Genomic DNA, 17489 nt, shown 5'->3' with positions numbered 1-17489 from the left:
ATGAATGCTAATGCTTTTGGGAAAAGTTTAAATAAAAACAAAGATAGTTACACATTAATTTCATAAAAGCTAAAAACACAGAGACTTAAAACATAGACAATAGCAAAGCACACTACATTTCTAACAGCTTACCAACTGAGAAATCTACAGATCCACAAGGTAAAATATGAGCCTTGATGACTTCCAAGTTTTCAAGGACAACAAACTTCCTGAGCTTAAGAGCTCTCTAAAGAACTTATTTGCCAAATTGCTGTTAGATTCTTTTAAAAAGAAATTTTTTTTTTAAATCCTGCAGCTCAATTTTTAAGAGTGAGGATATTTAATTTTATGTGTCTTCTGAAGAACAGAACTGTGTGTTAGAAGACCACCAAATAATTCAAAGCTGACACAGATTTCAGAAGTTGAATCAGAACAATGACAGGAGAGAGGGCCTTTTTTGGCTATTTTTGTTTGTTTACATGCTTGCTTGTTTTTGGTAGGAGGTGTCAATCATGAATTCTGTTTTAATCATATTCCATTAGAGATACATAAGATACTCTGCACCAGCACAATGCCTGTCAAATAATGGGTCGCAAATAAATATATTTGAATGAACAAATGACAAAAGAAAACTGAGGTAGAAAAGTAAAAGTATTTATGTCAAAGCTACTATAACACAAATAACATATACACAAAACACTAAGAAAGTGGAAATAGTGAACAGAATTCATTAGCCAACCATTGCTTTTGCTAGTTCTCAAAATATGTCTACCTAATGAATATATAATTCTATAGCTCTTTATCATATGAAGTGGGCTGAAACTACAACTAAAATATTTTACCTAAGCATTCTTATCTGGACAGTATATGTATATGATAGTATGAAATGAAAACCAGCTTAGAAAACCGGCTTGGAAAGTACAGAACATGCACTATGCTACAGCCTGTGTCCTACATAACCTTTTAAATGCATGACCTTTAAGTTGCTGAAGGTTGCCTCAGAATTTGGCTCAGTTTGATCGAAACATCTGTTCCCCTTGCAGGTATACTGTAAGGACTTTTTTCTCAGTTGGATTCAGAACACAGCAAGTGAGCCCTTGTCTGTCCAATCACACAGACCCCAACACTTGTAAATCAAGTTCTGGGAGGACAACAGCAGGTCCACATTCCGTCACCCTTTCTCAGCCAGCTAGGCCAACTGACTGCTGTGAGAACTGCTCTTATCATGTCATCAAATCAAAACATGTTGAGATGAGGGACTATAAGAGGCATCTGCAGAATTCCCAAAATGTAGTGACTTTGGAACACTGACAGATGCATCTGTCATTTTATACCTTCAACTAACCTGATGTCCACTGGCCCGACACAGTAAAGCTGTCCAAGATCGATTCCAATTCTTTCACGTTATTTTCACATGTCTCTACTAGGAAGGCCTGGTGCTTCTTAGCCTTTTAATTATGAAAAACATTACACATAATAAGGTCATGTATTAAAAGAGCTGCAGGTTTTTAGTGTGAACATATATAACACAATTAAGTATAAACAAGATAATTATTCCATTCAAATCTATTATTAATAAACCATCTTTCTCTCTTAATCATACCTTTTACTTGGCTTAATGTAACGCTGTACAAGGTATTATTAACAATTTACTGAGGACTTAGTGCCTGGCACTGTTCTAAGTATTTTATACATAATAATTCATTTTATCCTTACAGTAACCCTATGATAGAAAGGCTATTCTTATCCCAATTTTACAGATAAGAAAACTGAGACAGAGGAATTACGGAACACTTAAAAAATCATGACTGCAGTCATATGGCAAGTCGCCAAATGGCGGTCAAAAGTGAAGACAGTTAAGACCAATTTGAAATTACTGCAGCAGTCACGTGATAGTAGCTTGGTCTAGGGTATTAACAGTGAAAGGGGAAGCAGGGGTAGAGAATGGAAGCACTGGACAGAGACTTAGAAGGTAGAACAACCACACTTTAGTAAAATTGCAGTAGGTTAGACCATATTGATTGGAATGGATTGAACTGGATTGGATTGGATGAGGAAAAGGGAAGTACTCAGATAAAGAAGAGTTGAGACTGATCCCAAGGTTTTAAGTTAGATGAACTGGATGGATTTCAATAGTTGAATCAGAACAATGATGGGAAAGAGGGCCTTGTTTTGGCTATTTTTGTTTGTTTACTCGCTTGCTTGTTTTTGGCAGGAGATATCAATCATGAATTCTGTTTTAATCATGTTTCATTAGAGATACGTAAGACACTCTGCACCAGCACAACGCCTGTCAAATAACGGGTCGCAAATAAATATATCTGAATAAACAAATGACAAATAAAGTAGAAAAATATGGGAGGTGGCTGAATATAATTAGTATACATCTTAGAAGTAGGGTCAGCTATAGGTTTGGGAATCATCTATAAATACTGTCTGAAACTTGCCTTAAAGTGTTTGATGGGAAATGAAAAGAGCCTAGGACAAGTCTTAAGGAACTCCAGCAATTTAATAACTAGAAAAGAAGTCAGCAAAGAAAACTAAAAAAAGAAGAAGAAAAACAGAAAGGGAATAATGTCATGAAAACCAAGATAAGGGAACATTTCAAGAAGTTCAAGAAGACAGCTGTCAATCATGCCCAATATGACAGAATAGTGAAGCAAAATGGAGACTAAAAGGTGTCTCCTGGGTTTGGAAGTCATTGGTGACCTGGGTGAAATGTTTCACTGTGTTATAATAATTATAATATAGACTGGACTAGGTTAAAGAAGGTTAAGAAGTAAGCCTGAATTTTTTTTCTTGAGAGATGTATAAATAGAAACAGGAAGTTTAGACAACTTTTTCTTGGTAAGAAGAAAGGTGAGATAAAGGGTAGTAGTTATAAAGCAGGGAAAGGTCAGAGAAGAGTTTTGTTTTTGTTTAATATATAAGAAACTTAAGCACATTTAAAAGTTGATGTGAAAGGTATGTTGGTAGATACAGAAAAAAAATGGAAGGATATTATATGACAAACTTACATCTGTAAAATATGTAAAATTAATCACTCTTTGGTTAGATGTCAGCTTAATTATCACTTTCTCAGAAAAACTGTCCTTTACCTCCCTGACTATATCAATTCTCTATCACATTCATCCAAGCACTTATCACAATTATGATTCACTTTTATTTGAGTTGGTCTTTCATTAATGTGTCCATCTCATAGAATTTAAGGTCCATGAAGGGAGTAAATGTCTCTTTGTTTTTGTCCTCACCAGTGTATCCCCAGTGTTTCCCCTAGGTAAAACCTCGTTTCTAAAATAAGTATTAAGTAGTTAAATTAATTATAGCATGTTATCAACAGAAAAATCTGTTAGGATTCATCCACATAAACTTTTTTTTATTTTCCCTATGTATTTTAGAATCTGCTTGTTAATTTCTGCAAAAAGCCAACTAAAAGTTCAGTGGTGGTACAGTGGTAAACATCGCTGTCTTCCAAAAAGTCAACTGAGATTTTGATAGAGATTATATTAAACCATCAATCCAGGGAGTACTAACATCTTACCAGTATTAAGTCTTACATGAACATGAGATATTTTTCCATTTGTTTTGACCTTGTTTAATTTCTTTCTGTGATAAATTGCAGTTTTCAAAAGATAAGTTTTATGCTTCTTTTGTCAAATTATTCCTAAGAATTACATTCTTTATTATTTTATTGTCAATAGAATTGTTTCCTTAATTTCATTTTTGAATTGCTCATTGCTAGTTACAGAAATACAACTGCTTTCCTAAGTTGACCATGCATTGTATCCTACAACTCTGCTAAACTCATTTATTAGCTCTAATAATTGTCTCTTTTTGTGTGGATTCCTTAGGATTTTCTAATTTATACAGGATTATGTCATCTGCAAAAAGATAATTTACTTCTTCCTTTCCAAAACTGATGCCTTTTATTTCTTCTTCTTGGCTATTGCCATTGGCTAGAACCTCCAGTAAAATGTTGAGCAGACATGGTGAGAGTGTACATCCTTGTCTTATTCCTGATCTTATGGTGAAAGTATTAAGTCTTTCACCATTAACTGTGATGTCAGATGTAGGTTTTCCATAGATGCTCTTCATCAGGTTGAGTAGAAGGTTTCCTTCTATTGCTAGTTTGTTGAGCATTTTTACCATAAAAGGATGCTGCATTTTATCAAATGTTTTTCTGTGTCTATTGAGATAATCATCTGGCTTCTGTAATTTATTACATTAGTTGATTTTCAGGAGTTAAACCAGTATTACATTCCTGAGATAAATCTTACTTTATCATGGTGTAATATCTTTTTTATATCTTGCTGGATTGCTTGCTAGTACAGTTTTCAGAATTTGGGCATCTATATTCAAAAGGAATACTAGTCGGTAGTTTTTTTTTTGCTTTTAGTATATTTGGCTTTTATATCAAGGTAATAATACTGACTTCACAGAATGATATAGGAAGCGTTATCTCCTCTTCTATTTTTGCAAAAATTATGAAGAATTGGTGGTAACTGTTCTGAAACATTTAAATGAATTTATCAGTAAAGCTATCTAGGCCTGGGCTTTTCTTTGTCAGAGTTTTTTGATTACTAATTCAATCTCTTTTGATTTTTTTTGTATTTGATATTCTAAGACACCATGCTACAGCATTGACTTTCTGTTTCTTCTTAACCAGTTTTGGTAATTTGTGTCTTTCTAGAAATGTGTCCATTTTAAATTATCTAACTTATTGGTATACAGTTTTTCAGAGTATTCTCTTATAATTATTTCCATTTCTGCATGGTCAGTAGTTATATTCCCCTTTTGTTCATGATTTCAATAACTTGGATCTCTTCTCTTTTTTTGATGAGTGTAGCTAAGTGTTATGAATTTAGTTATCTTTTCAAAGAATCATCTTTTGATTTCATTGATTTTCTCTATTTTTTTATTTCCTTGTTAGTCTTTACTGTTTCTATTCTTCCACTTGTTTTGGGTTTAGTTTGCTCCTTTTTTCATTTCTTACAGTGAAATGTTAGGTTATTGATTTGAGGATTTTTTTTTAAAGATGGGGGTCTCACTATGTTGCCCAGGCTAGTCTCAAACTCTTGGACTCAAGAAATCCTCCCACCTCAGCCTTCCAAGTAGCTGTGACTACAGGTTTGCACCACCATGCTCCACTATTTTTTTTTTAATACAGATGATTATAAGTTTCCCTCTTAAGCATGATGTTAGCTGCATCCTACAAAGTTTGGTATGTTGTCTTTTTATTTCACTCATCTCGAAGTGTTTTCTAATTCCCTTGTGATTTCTTCTAGGCTCATTGGCTATTTAGGAGTGTGTTGTCTAATTTTCACATATTTGTAAATATTTCCTCTGTTGTCTTCTGTTATCAATTTCTAATATAATTTCATTATGGTCAGAGAAGATACTTTGTATGATTTCAATCATTTTAAATTCATTGAGGCTCGTTTCATGGCCTAACATATGATCTATCCACAAGAATATTTCATGTACACTTCAGAAGAATGTGTGTTCTCTTGCTAATGGGTGTGGTGTTCTACAGATACATGTAAGGTCTAATTTATTTACAGTACTGTTGAGTCTTCTATTTATTTATTGATATTCTTCCTCATTCTACCCATTACCGAAAGTGGGGTACTGAAGTCCCCCAATATTATTGTTGTCTATTTCTCCCTTCAATGTCAGGTTTTGCTTCAAATAGTTTGGAGATCTGTTGTTAGGTGTATACCTGTTTATAATTGTTAGATCTTTCTAGTGGATTGACCCTTTTAACAATATGAGATGTCCCTCTTTATCTCCAGTAACATTTTTATTCTAAAGTCTATTTTGTCTGTCATCAGTATATTCACTCCGGTTCTTTTTTTTAATCAGGCGCATGGTATTTTTTTTTCCATCCTCTGCTATTTTGAAACATTTAACATATTTAATGCTTGTCAAAAACCCTGCATGACAGAGACTGTTAGCACCATTTTACAAATGGGCAAATGGATCCAGAGAAAGAATATCACTAAAGTCACACAATTAAAATGAGATAGGCCTGGGATTAAAACGCAGATCAATATGCCTCCAAAATTTATGTTCTTTTTATTATGCCAGCTGACTGAAGTGAAGTCCCCATCAATATCAAGGTATAAACATTTACGGGAATATATATATATAGAAAGCCAGATAAACTGCATACTTGGAGTGAGCTTAATATAAAGATTCAATTCAACTCTTAGTTCAACAATAACTCTCTTTCAAGTATAGGGCTCAATCTTAACCAAAATATGAGCTAATATTTTCACACCGTTATAATATAAGATCAAAATTAAGGTCAAATTAGGCAGAAAAGATTGAATAGTGTAAAATTTTTCAAAGAACATAGAAGAGATTTACTCACTCATCAGGCTTAAAAAGATGTTCATCTCCCTGAAAATTACTATTACATTTATAATTATTAATATAATTTTTAAATCATTCTACAGAGATATCTGGCTAATAGTCTTATAAATAATATAGCCATTAGAAAGTTAGCTTATATTTAATAATTACATAATGAACTTGTTTTACAGTTGACAAGTTTTTTTTTCTAACAAATTGTTTCAGTTTTATTAATGAAGCTTCCACTCTTCATTCATACAGTGAGAGTATCAGGGTTTTGTTTTATTTTTTAAGTGATAAATTGTGATTTTATTTATTTATTTATTTGTTTATTTTTGAGACAGGGTCTCACTTTGTGCCCCAGCCTGGGGCGGATTGGCATAATCATGGCTTACTGCAGCCTCAACCTCCCAGGCTCAAGCAATCCTCCTATCTCAGCCTCCCAAGTAGCTAGGACTACAGGCACATGTCAACACATCCAGCTAATTTTTTAATTTTTTTGTAGATATGAGAATCTCACTATGTTTGTTGCTCAGGCTGGTCTTAAACTCCTGGGCTCAACAGTCCTCCTGCTTTAGCCTCTTACAGTGCTGGGATTATAGGTATCAGCCATGACATCTGGCCTATGCTTATATTTAAATTTTGTTCCCAAAGTTGCTAGTTCTCTTAACAGCCTGTTAATATACAAGGAATTTGAGAATAAAAACAGAATTCATTAGCTAAATAAACAAAACTGTTGAGCTGAAAACAGAGTACTAACTGAAGGTAAAATATTGTTTCTAATTTTTTATTAACATATTTTGTCATGTGACATAAAGAATAAGTTTAGGTTAATGATAAATTATTGACACAACAAATTCTATAATGCTAAACATCCCCAGAAGTTTAAAAGAATTGTAGGATAAAAGGACTCACTTCTTTGCCTCAGACAAAACTCACATATGGAATTTGTTGCCCTAGGATTAAAGGTCCCTTAATGCTATGTTGGCTAACCCGATGATGTTTAGGTGAACATTTACTCATGACCCACCATGAACCAAGGACTAATTTAGATGCTGTGATGATGAGATGAATCTACAACCAGTGTAGACAGGCGACTAAAAATATCAAAATATTCAAAGAAAGTTCAAAAAATATTGTGATTAACAATTTTTTTTTTTTTTGAGATGGAATCTCACCCTGTCACCCCGGCTGGAGTGCAATGGCATGATCTCAGCTCACTGCAACCTCCAACTTCTGGGTTCATATGATTCTCCTGCCTCAGCCTACCAAGTAGCCAGGATTATAGGCACCTGCCACCATGCCCAGCTAATTTTTGTATTTTTAGTAGAGACAGGGTTTCACCTTGTTGGCCAGGATGGTCTTGAACTCCTGACCTTGTGATCCGCTTGCCTTGGCCTCTCAAAGTGCTAGGATTACAGGCATGAGCCACCATGCCCAGCCAACAAATCTTAATGTATTATGAAAGAGGAGTCAATATGGGATATGTGAAAAGTAAAAAGTTCCTCTTCAAAGTTTCTATTTTTGTTAAAGAATAAATAAGTGTTAGAAATAATAGTTTCTTTTAAAAACTAACTTCCTTCAAGTTTCCTTGCTTTTTGCTAATAACTCTTTGTTAAGCCCTATGTAAATACAGTTAAATATAATAAGGGAATGAATACATTCTATGTCCTTTTACTTTAACCAAGTTATTTGTTCTGGCCTATAGCCTGCTCAGACATGTCCAAACATGCCCAGGCATTTCCTAGCTTACAGCCTACACCTCTTCCTTATTTGGAAATGTTATTATTCTCCTAGTTTCCCATAAACGACCCCCTTCCTTTCTTTGTTCTCCATCACTCATTTATGTATTTAGGAAAGTTTTAAGTTTTTAGCCAATCAGGATTAGTCTAGATTGTGCAGTTCAGCTCCAGCCAACAGAGATAGGACACAGCAGTAAGGACTCAATGTGTCAGGGATAAAAACCTATGCTTTTCTTTGTTCAGGGTGCTCTCATGACAATCAGGCTTCCAAGAAGTACCCTTTCTGCAGAAAGTAAAATTGCCTTGCGGAGAAAATTCCTTGTCTGAGCACTAGTTCTTCTTTTTGGTACCAAGGAACAAGCATTTGCTTCTAACAGTTATAAAATATTTTTAACCAGAAAGAAAAATGAGATAACAACAAACTAATTTTATTTGCACCTTGGGATACTATACCTCTCACACTGCTGAAATGAAAGTATTTCTGGCTTACTCTAACATGTCATTCTTTTTTGTTTGTTTCATAATCATCTTCTCTTTTTATCATCCTTCAAACCCTCCTCCCTCATTTTTTTGCTCACTCAATATGAGTATCACAAATAAAAAGGCATATAAATAAAAATTTCTAATGTGAGTCCTTGAAGAAACACATAAAAATGATATATAAATATTTATACCTAAATATTGGTAAAGGGGCCTTGCTGATTATGGAAAAAGTTGACTCAAGTCATAAATAACAATGAAAACAATTAAGGACAACTTTAATAAGGTTAAAAATAATAGAAAAACAAACAGGTTTAAAAAAAGCCTTTCATCAATGGATGTTTTTAATGAAATAAGTATTTTAAACATAGTTTGAACTTTTGCAACTAATACACAGTGCTTATAATTTCTGAACATTTTTGAACTCAAGTAAAACTTTTAAGTTTTTTATTTAAATATATGTTAAACAATTATGTAGAAATTTTAAGTAAAAACAAGGAAGCATCAGAGCCTAGAATCTGCATCACATACTTTTGCTCTCACAGCTCACCTTTTCATCATATCTTGTACCTAGTTAACATTATATGCACAGTGCATTTGTATGGGCTCAAAGAGAGCTTACTGAGCTAAACAGAATTTGGTCTAAGTATCTTTCATTATCATCACCATCAGCAGCTTTTCCCTGATCATATCAATGATAGCTAGTCTCTTAATTCTCTACCACCTTGTTTACCTATGCTGCCTCCATGGATGTCAGTATTCCATGATCTCACTTGCTTATCTCACATAATGAAATGTTACCCTTCTTTACTTAGCTTTAACAATCAGTTTATTTTTCAGCAGATGCTACCATTCAATCTGAATATGGGCCTAAACATCTAAATTTCTCTCTTGATCTCGTGCTCTCTCTCTCACACACATATATACAACACCATTTTTTTTCCCCAGGTTAAAAATGAGATTTGGATTACCAAAATTTACTAACTTATATAGAAATAAATTTCAAAAAACTTAATGCAAAAGCTTTATGCCTATACCACAAATTCCCAAAAGGAATATTTAAATACACAAAGACACGTACTCAATGAATTATTTACTAGGATTAAAATTTAAGGGCCACTAAGAGAAACAGAAAGTGATATTTATATTAGCAAAAACAATACCCATGTATAAATACTACTCTTATTCTTGGTGAAAAACAGGAGTCAATCTTTTTTTTAGTAAAAATTCAGAATAGAATATTTACCAGCCCATTAGTTTTGAAAACCTCCTACAAAATCAGAAACATGTTCTTCTAAAGCAAACCTAATAGTTCATTGGAAGTAAAAATATTATCAAGAAATATTACCTTCACCACAAAGCATAACCATCAAAGCACTTTGCTAAATCATATTTGATGCTGGCAATCATTATTATTATATAATCAGTTAAGCCCCCTAAAGTATTGAGAAAAAATATACACTTGACCATTTTCAATCACAAGTTCTTTAGAGAATAAAACATTCTTTGAGCAAAACCTCACGAGAACTAGAATTCCCTTTTCAATATAAAGTCTCTTCTAGAGCTGTAACTAAATATTACTGAGTGGCAGAAAACAAATCTCAAGAAATAATGGACTTAAGAAAATTTCACTGAAGAAAGCACAAAGCAAGTTCTAATAATATGAATTTGAAAATGACAGCTCCCCTGCTTCAACAGAGGCAGATATATAAAAACTCACAGTAATGTCTAAAAGACCCAACTGGATCTGTTGAGTCTCAGATGGACTTTAATAAGCTTGATCACTTAGCAGCTTAAGCTAGAAATTCAGTTTTATTTAGCAGTTGATTAAGTCATTATTAAATTCATAGGTTTTGAAACGAAAAGCTCAATTTCTAATCAAAACTATTTATAGTCAAATTCTGTCAAATTTCATATTCTGTGTTCACATCTTGTGTTCACATTTATTTCAAACATGAAAATAAATTTGTTAAGTCCTTAAATGTCCTGTTGAAATTTTACTAATTCTATGACATTCAAAATAGTCATTATATACCATTAATTTATTAATTATATCTTTTAAATCTATACATTGAATAGAAGTAATTTCATTAATATAAAAGTATAATTAGAATACAAAGAAATGATAGATGTTTGAGATAACATAGTAATTACCCAGATCTGATCGCTTTATGTTGTATATATCAAAACATCACAATTACCCTATAAATATGTTTTAACACAATTATTTTGTGTCAATTAAAAATACATAAATAAAAGTGCAATTAAAGTTGGCTGGGTTTATATTTATTAAATATTCACAAAAGACAGAATACCAGTTTTAGATTTTTCCAAAATTATGTTCTATATTTATATATTATCTTTCTCAAAACAGGGGAGCTATTACTTTCCAACTGGTTTATTAGCACATTCTTATCCTGGGCTCTAAAGCCTCTAACAGCTCTGCCGCTGCAACCAGCCCATGATACAGCATAAGGCTATGCTGTACTAACACAAAGTTATCTCTAAGTCTCAAAATTTCCTCAAGTCTTTGTATCTTATTAATAACACCTTCACCTTACTAGTAAACCTACAGAGGATAGTGACTTTAACGTTCTTTTCCAATGTAACAGAGAAAATAAAGACCAAGACTCAAATAATGACCATGAACATAACCTAAACTAGAAAACAAGCTGGTACCTGAAAGGGAAAGAAAAATTACCTGTAGGTAATTTATGCTTCCTATATATAGTCTATAAAACACTGATACTATTATGCTCAAAAGAAATATAACTGTGGAAAAGACACACTAGGGTACATAAAATCATGGGATGTCATTAAAACAATTTCATTTCCAAAAGCAAAAGGGAAATCTTCCTCATAAGTCATTCTCTCTTCAGTCAACAACAATTAAGAATTCAAAGCATAAACAATAGCCAGACTGTGAATGCAGAACTAGAAAATCTTCATTTCTTACAGTTTAAAATTTTAATTTGAAAGAAATATCTTTCAAGAGAAATTTTTCAAACCTTCTTTCCCCCCAAAGGCCACTAATCAACTGAGAAAAGTCAAGAAAGGAATATACACAAGAAAAACTATATTTAGGAAAAGTGATAGAATAGTAGTTTATAAAAAGAAAAACATTGTACTTACTATTTAAAGACATTTTCATTAAATAGCTCTTAAATTTCATATTATGGTCAGGTAAAGAAATAAAGAACAACCGCTCTAATAGGCATAAAACAGAAAAAGTTTTTTAAAAGCTAATAGGAAAGAAAATAGAGAAGACAAAGATGGAAGAAATAAGATGCAAAGCTGAGTTTAAGAGAAATTAAAAAATTAAGAGGAACATATTAATAGCCTGAGCCACCAGGTATGGTAAACTGTATATCACTTAGTCTGGCAACCTGAGTAAATTTTTCAAACATCTCATTCAGCAAGGAACTATTACATTATTCACAGATCTGCAACTGCTTTTAGCCATCTATCAAGCTTTGAAGAAACAATTAGCCTACAATTTTCAGCATCATTATCAAAACAATAGTGTTCAGTGGATTAATAAAATGAGTGCAGAAGGTCCGAACAAGCAAATAAAGGCTGCTGGTGAGCTGCCACTTGCCTTATTTTAGACCAACTATCACTCTGTAAAAGTTTTAGGGAAAAAAGCTGTTGGTACGAAGTAAAATTTCTTAATCACTAAATACCCATACGTTCTGTGGTGAGTTAAGCCAGTCTCATTTTATTTTGTATCTAGTCACTAAAGTGCTGGAAACCCAGAATTAAGAAAATTCATGCAATCTATATTGGTGATTATGTCTTAACTCTTCCATTCTTAGTTATAACTCTGACTTATTTTCCAAACTATTGAGTGCAATGACTAATAAGCAAGCAGAGTGAATGCAGTACTCAGCTTAATGACCCTGACATATTTTTCTCCACTACTGATTCATCTTCCTGAACTAGGAGGTAAGAGCTAAAAGAGCCCGTGAAATTTAGGATAACACCTTACAGTGAACAGATGCTACAGTAGACTACACAGAGGGCTCTTAACTTTCTAAAACACCACATTCAAAATACCAAACTGCAAACTGATTTCTAGAACAAGCAATGATACCAATTCCTGAATCGGAACACAGCAAATATCTTGAGGTAAATGGAAAATGCATATAATATTGGATCATTTGAAAAAACACTGAAGAGTTTTAACTGTATCCCATTACTAGCTTTCTATCTGGGCAGCATTGATTTGGTGACCAATTCCTAGTATAACCCAGGACCACCTTTTTCAAGAAGGTAAATAATACACATTGTCCTCAATAACTAAAATCACTAAAACTTTTGGTATATAACTGAAAGTGAAGTAGTCAAGCCTCTGAGGAAAGTATGTATGTGTAGAACAAGACAAAGAAGTAATAGGGTATTACCATAAACTTTACACCCTCCCTGGGGGGGTCCCCAGCAAACTGTAGAGAGGAAGATTCTCCATCAACCCAATAAATCCATCAGACAATTGTTTATTGAGCCAAGTACTATAGTGGAATCTAGGTATATAAAATGAAGTAAGCTAACCTCAATGCATTCACATTCTCTTGGGAGACATAATACACATCAAATTTCCGTGAGTATTATGATAAAGATGCTGAACTAAATACTAAAGAAATACTGTTGAGGAGGGACAGAATTTTAACTTAAGGTGGATGAGAGTGCAGAAGACAGAATCACAGAAAGCTTCACAGATTGCAAAATATCAGAGCTGGGCATCACAGGATGTATAGAAATCTGGTTATGGAAAAGAAAAGGAGCATTTTAGTCATCACAGGTCAAAGAAATGAATAATCTGAATAAAAATAAGAATATATGAAGACATGTATTTAGGCCAGGTGCAGTGGTTCATGCCTGTAATCCTGGCACTTTGGGAGGCCAAGACAGGAAGACCACTTGAGGCCACTTGTTTGATGCCAGCCTGGCCAACATAGCGAGACCTCTTCTCTGTAAGAAGCGTGGTGGCACATATCTGCAGTCCCAGCTACTCAGAAGACTGAGACAAAAGGGTCTCTTGAGCCCAGGAGTTGGAGATTACAGTAAGCAAGGGTTGCACCACTGCACTCTACCCTGGGCAAGAGTGAAATCCCATCTTTAAAACAACAAAGAAAAGAAAAGGTGTGTTTAGAAGGCAAGGAACATTCTAATGTGGCTGAAGCAAGATAGATAGAACGAAAACGCAAAAGAAGAGGCTAGAAAAGTTAACACAAAGACAAAAAGAAAAGGTCCTGAGATTACACAAGAAGCTGGCCATTATTCTGAAAACAACAGGGAGACAGACATTGAGATGCTGAGTTTTGAATAAAGAGAGATTGACAAAAACAGATCAATACTTTACAAAGATAAATTTACTTATAGTGTAAAAGCTAGATTACTGGGGAATGGAGAGAGAGTGACCAGGTACAAAACAATTACAAAAGGAAGTCTATGAAATCATCAGTTGTATTAATTACAAACTCTAATCACCCTTAATCTAAGTAATACTGTTTTATGCAAGATAAGAAAAACCCTTGAATACATTTTTTAAATTCTATAAGTCAAGAGTTTTTACTAATTCAGTTAGTTTCCCCAATTATTCCAAATCAGAGAGGTTTCATTATATATATCTTTGATGTAATCAGCATTTCCAGTTTTGAAAAATTTTGTTATCAATGTCATTAAAACTACTTTCATACTATTAACTCATGGAATGTAGTGAGGAAAAACCCTGCTATACATCAAATACCACCCAGAAAAGTGATTACCACAGAGTTTTCTTTTTTATCCTTACCATTACTAGTTCTTCCTGTAATTCATTGCAACTTTTTTCATTGTACTGGAGTCTCTTTGAAAGGTCTATAATGACTTTCTTCTGTTCCTCGATCTCTTCATTTAGTTTCTTGTTTTTGGAGAAATACTCTCTTTCTAATCTGAAAAGTTAAAGTGTCAGGGCAGGTTTTTCAAACATGCTTATATCAACTGATATTATACACCTTTAAGATAAATGGCCGATGTACTACATATCGTATGTTCATGCTAAAAGACTTTCTAAGGCAACCTTTCCTTTTTCAAACAAAAAGTTCTACATATTCTCAAATGAAAAACTTCAAAGCAATATTATTTCCCTTTGATAGTAAGTATTTATAGTATGCCCAAGACTACAGGCAAAATAGTTTTGGTTAGTGTTAATTTGGCTTCACTATCATTTTTGATAAGCAAAACCCATCTAGCATAGATTGGCTCAGAGTCTGTCTCAAGACTGAGAAAACAGTACTACCAAACAATTTTAAAATTAAAATACAACATTAGAAATGGAACAAATGTCTCAGATCTGAATGTCCATGTAAGTAGAACCACTGTGGCGGCATGGAAAAATCCAAAAGGAAGAATAACCAAAAATAATTCACATTCACCTTGAAGACATATGAATTTCTTTTCAAAGAATTCGCCTTCCTATTTAAATTTTGCTCAGATAGGCCAGGTGCTGCAGCTTACACCTGTAATCCCAGCACTTTGGCAGGCCGTGGCAGGAAGATCATTTTAAGCCAGAAGTTCAAGACCAGGCTGGGCAACAAAGCAAGACTCCATCTCTACAAAATGATTTAAATATTAGCCTGGCACAGTGGTATGTGTCTATAGTCCCAGATACTCAGGAGGCTGGGACAGGATGATTGTTTGAGCCTAGGAGTTCAAGGTTGCAGTGACCTATGATTGTGCCACTGTACTCCAGTCTGGGTGACAAAGTGAGACCCCCATCTCATATATATATATATATATATATATATGACACACACACATGTATTTACACACAGTCATTGCTATGTGTGCATATGTATATGCATATATATATATATATATATATACATGCACATACACACACATATATACAAAATATATAGGCCACTGTGTGTGTGTGTGTACACACACACACACACACAAATATGAGAGAGAATATATACATATATGTATATATAGAGCTCAGGTTAGTATTAAACTGTTTACATTCTGTATGAACATACAATGAAAGATAGCTTGGAAGTATTTTTTTTGGTAGATAATCCACCAAAGGGATAATTTTAATTCAAATTAAAATGTTGTCATTTTAAATCTGAGATCTTCCTAAAAATGTAGTAGAACTGTTTCCTCTGATTAAATTATAATGCAGGAGACAAGGTGGCTAAGTATAACGAAGTCTAAGTTACTAGTATAATCAAATAAAGAGCTAATTTTTGAGTAGCATATGACCTTACTCTGAGCAATCAACATTATTTTCTCTGGGGTGGAACATAGACAATTCTAGTGTTAACCCTTTTGTATATTCTCCTTTGGATTGAGAATATTCCAAGGCAGAGTAGCTTGAATTTAAAATAAACATGTACAAAAGGATTGGATGCTACAGTTATGTAAATCTCTCAAAGTAGAACTAAACAATAAAAATGAGTCTAAGTGGAGAAAAGATAAGAAAATCAATCCAGGAGTCCCAAGATATAAATAAAGGAGTCCAGAGAAAGAAGATGAAGAAGGTGCAAAGAATAAAGAAAGCAATGAGAATTTCCTGGAACTGAATACTCTAGTCTCTAAAATCAAAAGAGCTCAATAAATACCTACCAAAACGAAAGAAAAACATCCATGCTAGGCCCATCATCATGAAATTTCAAAACACTGGGACCAAAAATGTTTCTGCAGAGTGCCCATTAAGTATCAAAACACACGTATTATTATGTTACCATGTATAATAATGTAACACCAGTAAGCCATTTCATATATAGTCATGTCAAGATTCCAGATTTGATGGCCACTGTGTGTTAAGTTTCCAGAGGAAAACATGGACTACATACAAAAGATCAGGATTCAAATGACTTCAGACTTCTCAAACACTAAAACTGAATGAATAGTCAGTTGAACTATAAAAAAGGATAAAGATCAAAAATTTTCAGAACGCAAGTTTTAAATGTTCCTCTGATACATAACTTCTCAAAGAGCTACTTTACAATGGAGTAAATCAAGGAAGAAGGCCCAAGATCATCAAAAAGGAAATCCAAAATAGAAAAGAAATACAAGGAATCCAAGGATGATGTTAAAGGGACGTCCTTGGATGACTGTGTACAGGGAGCCTAAAAAACAACTTGTCCAGACTGGAAAAAGTAGAGAAACGAGTCTAGGAGGAACATCTCCCATCTCTGAGGTGTAGGAACATGAGAGATTTTCGGTTCTGTTAGCACTTACAAATAGTTTAATAAGTGATTGGTTAATCACATAAACTAATCCAATTTAAAATGAGGCAATTATTAACTATTCTTTCATTGTTGAGTCTGCAAACATTTTCTTTTTGGTTTTTTGTTTTTTTTTAATTGTATTTTAGGTTTTGGGGTACATGTGAAGAACAAAAACCACCTTTTTTTAGTATATGTGCTCGCTTCGGCAGCACATATACTAAAAAAAGGTGGTTTTTGTTTTTAGACAGCGTCTCACTTGGTCACCCAGGCTGGAGTATAGTGGCATGATCATTGCTCACTGCAGGGCACAAGCAATTCTTATACCTTAGCCTCCCAAGCAGCTGGGACTATAAGCACGTGCCACCACAAGCAATCCTCCCCAACCTCAGCCTCAAGCAATCCTCCCACCACAGCCTCCCAAAGTGCTAGGATCACAGGTATGAGCCACTGAATCCAGCCCAATTCCATAAATCTTTACTTAGCAGCTCTTATGTATCATTCTAGGCATTGACAGACAGCAATAAACAAAACAAAGTTTCTTATTACATAAGACAGATAATAAATAGCAAAGAACAAAAATGTACTATTAAAAAAAAGATGGATTAGGCCGGGTGCCGTGGCTCAAGCCTGTAATCCCAGCACTTTGGGAGGCCGAGGCGGGTGGATCACGAGGTCAAGAGATCGAGACCATCCTGGTCAACATGGTGAAACCCCGTCT

At 33.9% G+C, this 17489-nt stretch overlaps 1 protein-coding gene across 3 annotated transcripts in view; it reads right to left on the bottom strand.

The window, feature by feature from the left end:
* LOC108292674 (coiled-coil domain-containing protein 171) overlaps positions 1-17489 on the bottom strand; it is a 239272-nt gene that overhangs the window by 140997 nt on the left and 80786 nt on the right. For all 3 annotated transcript variants that reach the window (XM_037733204.1, XM_037733206.1, XM_017513686.2), the window contains 2 exons: positions 14347-14485; positions 1325-1427 (listed from right to left, as the gene is read on the bottom strand). In XM_037733204.1, coding sequence (XP_037589132.1) covers positions 1325-1427; positions 14347-14485 — 242 coding nt within the window. The remainder of the gene's footprint in view (positions 1-1324; positions 1428-14346; positions 14486-17489) is intronic.

Source organism: Cebus imitator, unplaced genomic scaffold (assembly GCF_001604975.1).
Source record: "Cebus imitator isolate Cc_AM_T3 unplaced genomic scaffold, Cebus_imitator-1.0 Scaffold499, whole genome shotgun sequence".
Lineage (NCBI taxonomy): Eukaryota > Metazoa > Chordata > Mammalia > Primates > Cebidae > Cebus > Cebus imitator.
The sequence above is the reverse complement of the archived record's forward strand: the minus strand, read 5'-3'. Positions and strand labels throughout refer to the sequence as shown.